The 5,851-nt window shown below is 44.0% G+C and overlaps 1 protein-coding gene across 1 annotated transcript; it reads right to left on the reverse strand.

Moving 5' to 3' along the window:
* Nucleotides 1–486: 486 nt before the first annotated feature.
* On the reverse strand, nucleotides 487–5,407 carry zic5 (zic family member 5 (odd-paired homolog, Drosophila)). The gene is made up of 2 exons (XM_024388640.1): nucleotides 4,182–5,407; nucleotides 487–2,221 (listed from the first exon to the last, which is right to left on the reverse strand). Exons 1-2 carry the CDS (start codon nucleotides 5,248–5,250, stop codon nucleotides 1,782–1,784), a joined length of 1,509 nt encoding a protein of 502 aa, XP_024244408.1. The 5' UTR covers nucleotides 5,251–5,407; the 3' UTR covers nucleotides 487–1,781.
* Between the last annotated feature and the right edge of the window lie 444 nt (nucleotides 5,408–5,851).

Raw genomic sequence — 5,851 nt, forward strand, 5'->3', positions numbered from 1 at the left:
GGCTACGATAATGTGATAATAGCTTTACAACTGAGTTTACCAGCAAAACGGTTGCATTTACTGCGTGCAAACAAGTCAATTATGTAGGCATATCCTTATCTAAGGAATGACATCCTACACTGACAGGCCTCATGCATTCTATGAAGAAACAATACAGTTTTGTTAACTAAAACACACGTATTAACTACTAACACGGCCTGGTGTGTTTATTAAGCTTTAAAATGAATTCATCCTGTCAGTTTATTTTTTATTGAACCTTTATTTAACTAGGCAAGTCAGTGAAGAACAAATTATTATTTACAATGACGTCCTAGCCTGGCCAAACCCTAACCCGGACCGCGCTGGGCTAATTGTGCGCCGGCCTATGGGACTCCCAATCACGGCCGGTTGTGATACAGCCTGTAATCGAACCAGGGTCTGTAAATGCAGTGCCTTAGACCGCTGCGCCACTCGGGATCACGAACATCAAGGGTCTGCACAATCATAGCTGTTTCATCATCACTTTTTATCCATCGTAAATAATGGCACCATGCACCCCAAATAGAAAAACACAGTCACTACAAAGGGCATGCGAGAAGAGGAACGTTTCACAATACACTGCCTATTCAAGTAAAGAATAATTATTTTTCTTTTACAGAACAAAACCATCAGTAGGTCTATTACATATTCACCAAAATTAATATTATTATTCTTTGGTGTCTCTGTAAATCCAGTACAACATTTATACCAGCAAATAAATTACAATGTACAAAACAACATATTATTCGTAATTAAGACTAAGAACAACATTCACGAGCATCAGTACAATTATATACAAATCCGACCGTCATTGACAAAACCTGTCAGTTTACATATTTAGGGTCCCGAAGGACTTATTCGTACTCTTTAAATTGTGTAAAAGTGGTGTGTTTTTTTGCATAAAATATAGTCTTAAATTGTTCTTAAATATAACAAAAGTCCATCCAAACATGGTCTTAAATCTTAAAACTAAGTTTGAACCCTTTAAGACACTTGCGTCTTAGCAATACTATCATGTGGGTGCGAATGTCTGTCGCTATCTGCAGGTGTTCGATATTCAATTGGATGTTTAAACTACATTAGTTCTCGCATCTACTGTGAGATATACGTAATAAAAATGGAATGCCACTCCCCCATTCATGGATGTTTAGGCATTATTATAGTGTTCATGGGCTGTTGATAAGGTTCATGTACTTTGCATGAGCAACGTCTATTTCTGCCTTCTGTCTGGGATTGGACATTGATTAATAAAACAGGTTACATTGCCAGGGATTGCGAAAAATATGGACATTGTCAATGTAAGCATAATTCATCCGTGTTATACGATGCAGGCATGTAAATGTAGCCTGCATATGTATGCATGTGTTTTCTAAAAAACGTATCCTTACTGGTGACATTGTATTTCTGTTCTCAGTATATTTAGGCTTCTCTTGGTCCTCTCTATAGCCTATTTAAATAATAAAGCTTTCAAAATGAATATGATTTCCTTTTCTCAAATAATACTGGCGATTGTAGCTTTTCTATATTGAGACTTGTTGAGATGTTGATACATTCGGCTCTTTAGAAAGCGAACAGAGAGGGCACGTTTTATTGGCTGTTGTTCTTCATCATCATCTGACATCCGCAGCGCTATTTCTTGCTCCATAAAGTCCCACTTATATGCTTACAGTCAGTACAGTCCCCATGCAGGTAGTTCTTACTACACTTCTAACCAGTTGGGAGATAATTTGGGGAATAAACGCAATTTGTTATGTTTGTAAACATTAGAGCATTGTCCTGGGGTCTGAATTTCTGAAAGAGTCCTCTTCTTCCGAGTCCGAAGTTGGCACATCGCTGGAGGGGGTGTGGAGATGGTTGGGTCCCCCGCTCCCCTGGCACACGTACCACTCATTGAGGTTGGTAACCTGAGGCGAGAGGTTCGTGGACCGGTTCCTGTGCGGTTCGGAAGCGGGCGAAAGGGGCGCGCCAAGAGGGTTCGTGGAGGAATGGTATGAAGCGTTGGCAGAAGGGGGCGGGGGCGACTTGCAGTGGACTTTCATGTGCTTTCGCAGCGAGCTGGGGTGCGTGTAGGACTTGTCACAGCCTCTGACTTTGCAGTAGTAAGGCTTGTCACTCGTGTGGACGTGTGAGTGCTTCTTCCGGTCGCTGCTGTTGGCGAATTTCCTGTCGCAGCCATCAAACTCGCACTTGAAAGGCTTCTCCCCTGGAAGAGATTGAGATATTTAGCATTAGAGGCTACTCATATCATATCAGGAAAGGGTTGCATGTGTTTTAACATAATATACAACATAGTGATGACATTGTATAATGTCCTTTATAAAAACACATTTGATCGAAGTCCAAGAAGAATAACAAAGTTACCAAATGGATCGGCCCAATAATAATGTTATGACATCAAATGTATACAATATATTCCCAGCTAACAGCAATGCCAATTTCTTTAAATGTGACATATACAAAGGATCGTCAATTTTCACCGTTATTCAACATGGACGTTCACCTTCTCTACCCAAAGTAGGCCCATAATTGAAACCACCGCTTAACTGGTAACGTATCACTTCCCGCAGTATAAGGCTACTCCAAAAATGGTCAGTGTGGCAGCCCACTCTGCCACTAGGGCTTCCTGTCCGATATACCTTATTTATTATACATCTACATCCGCGTCACTCCTCTCCCACATGTACAAGGAATGTTCCTGACTGACTGACGCACGTGGAACATGTCATAGGGTGGCCCGTGGGCTATACACGTGAACGCGCAGGGGAAATGTGTAGACTATACAGTCACTGTTTTTTTCCCCATTGCGTCTGTTTTTCGAAAACATTCAGAGGTTGCTTTGATGTAGGCTAATGTTGGCTATGTGATAAGTGTCGCGGACACAAGTGCATTGGTAGTCCTAAATGAATGCCTTTTGGCGAAAGAGAAACATATCTGTTGTAATGCTTGTATTGAGAATAATGTGCATAGCATGATTTATGATTGTAAGATGGACAACTCAAAATAGAAAAAACATACATCGGGCCACCATGACAGTGTAGGGGCGACCCCTAGGGTGTATTGTTTGTGTTTGTACTTTAGAAAAACGTGTTATTGCCACAATCTGAGTCTGCACGGAAAAGGGGCTTCTCTTGCTAGCTGTTACTAAGTAATCCCCAAAGGCTTGATGGTGCATCATGACGGTTTCAGTGGGCTCTGCTCTTGTCTCCCTCCTCACTTACTACCAAAGACACTGACATGATCTGATTGCCGTGCTGTTTTTCGCGTGAGTCCAGTCTTGGGAGCCACTTGCTGTCCAAACAGGCCAGCCCTCAATGACACACTTGTCTCACTTACGTCGTCGCCGTGTGAGTTATAAGGTGGAACATTGGGTCTGCTTTGCAGGCTACTCGGTAACATAGCATGCTCGCCGCTGCGTACTGTATTGCATCATACTACAAGTGTTTAGACTGACAAACGCCATTGCTATGGTCGGCCTCTAAGGACATGTACTAGGCTACTGTATATCCTTTTGGAAGAAAAGCCATCCCCAGTAGCCCTTTTCTCTTTGTTGTTTTCCTTTGGTCAGCCTGAAATTATTATGGGTCAAGATTCCAATAGGTTATCATCAGCCTATAACACAATAGTCTAAAACTGTTATAACGCTCCCCCCCAAAATAAATGGTTTCATTTTCACCTGGTCTTCTACAGTTTTTAGGAGCTCGATTTAGTAACGTATAACATCCATACCAGACATTGAAGTGATGGTTTGCTTCTGCTGTGAAGAGTCGATAAATCAACATAGCGCTAACATGACCCATAACGGCGTAAACGTCATACGGACTAATAACTAGAACCATATGGCATAATCCCCCACCTCTAGCTTCCACGTCTCTTCGAGTAAATAGCTATCTCTCAGAAAGTTATTACTGTACATCGAATCACGTGATGCCTTGGCTTGACTATAATTCATAATTGTATTCAATTAAATCTCGTTCCTGTTACTTTTACGCATGCTCACCCCATGCCCGCCAGCAATTCAAATGAAAGCTTTTCACAATATATATTTTGTTGTCTATGACAAGAAAAGTGTCTTTAACATTTTTAAAGCGTCTACTTTCATTCAAGAGATCGATTTCTGTTTGTTTTAATGCAGTTCTAAAATCATTCGGAAAACGTGCACTGACCTGTGTGTGTCCTTTTGTGAATCTTTAGATTTTCCGAGCGAGCGAAAACTTTTCCGCAGCCGGGGAAAGGGCAAGGGAATGGTTTCTCTCCCGTGTGAACTCGGATGTGGTTTATCAGTTTGTATTTCGCCTTAAAAGCTTTCCCCTCCCGCGGACATTCCTCCCAGAAGCAGACATGACTGGCTTGCTCCGGTCCCCCGACGTGCTCCACCGTGACATGGTTGACCAGCTCGTGCATGGTGCTGTACGTTTTGGAGCAGGGCTTCTTTGAAGTTTCATCCTGTTCAATCCATTTGCAGATTAACTCTTGCTTGATGGGCTGCCTCATGTATCTCAGAAATGCCCCCGCGGCTCCGTGAGGAGCAGAAGCGATGTTCACATTGAGGTTCATGGAGTTGTAGCTGTGGATAGAAGAGGGTCCATAGTGCTCGGGCCTGTGGCCAAAGTGCTCTGGCCTGCCGTAGATGTCCCCCGGTAGACCCAGACGCATCTGCCCGTTGAGGGCATGGTGGTGGTGGTGGTGGTGGTGGGCACCTGGGGCCGCTTGGTCGTGGAGTCCAGAGAAAAGTGGATGGGCACCAGTCTCGGCGTGCCCATAAGCACCTGTTGGTGCGATGAACATGCCATGGTGATGAGGAGAGGAGGCGGAACTATGCTGGTCGCCAAGTGCATGCATAGCCGAGGCTGAGAGTTCTCTCCTGAGGATGTAGTCCCTGCTGCTAGAGTAGCCTGAGTGGGGGTGAGGAGCCACGGGGAAACCTACTGTGGTCTGAGCAGAAGTGAAGGATGCTGCCGTTGCAGCGGTCTGGGCTTCGTGATGGCTCTGAATGTGCTGAGAGGGGCTAAGTTTGAGAGCGTTTGTCTGTGCCATGTGCTCGGGTCCAAATGGAGTGAGTGCCACTCCGGGGTCGTTGCCCATCTCCCCAGGGTGGTGGTGGGCATGGTGGGAGTGAGGGTGATGCACCCCTAGCCCCGGGAAGCCTGTCATATTCTGATGAGGAAGAGGTTGAGTCGCTGCCAAATCCGCTAATCTTATCGCCGGATTCCTCTTGCTCAAAGGGGGCTCCATAACTACACTGTCAAGTCCATCCACCGCTATTGTTTCTCCCCCACCATCACGCTTTTCTAAAACATTAAAATATATGTATATAAGCGAACTATATAACTTCTTTTGTCCTGCCTCTAACTCTGCTTGTTCCTTTTCCCACTCAGTCCTCAAGCGATTGACAGAACATACAACAGTTGGAGGACACAGTAGGGAATACAGTTTAGAAATGGCACTGCGGGTATTGGATGGATTTCGGTGACTGGCAGTTAAGAGAACGAAGCGATTGGCTGTCGTTCAGCGCAAGGGCTCAGCGGGGTTCCGCCCCCTCGCTCTCTTTATCGCTGTTGACTCCAAAAAGTTTTACACTCAAAGTTACCAGCAAATCAGTTTATGCGGCATGGTGTTTACCCGGGGCTGACGCACGTGGATGAAATTTAGGACGTCTACAGTATTAGAAAGCGTTTATCTCTTCTTGTTCGTATTCTTCTTTAGGGGTGTAACCCCAATGTAGAAAACATAATTTAAAATAAAATATATTCTTATCACCATGACTCAAGTAGGCTATATGTACTTTTATTCAGGTCAAATTAAATACATACACATCAATAATAATGGAGACATT

This window comes from Oncorhynchus tshawytscha, linkage group LG26 (genome assembly GCF_018296145.1).
Source record: "Oncorhynchus tshawytscha isolate Ot180627B linkage group LG26, Otsh_v2.0, whole genome shotgun sequence".
NCBI lineage: Eukaryota > Metazoa > Chordata > Actinopteri > Salmoniformes > Salmonidae > Oncorhynchus > Oncorhynchus tshawytscha.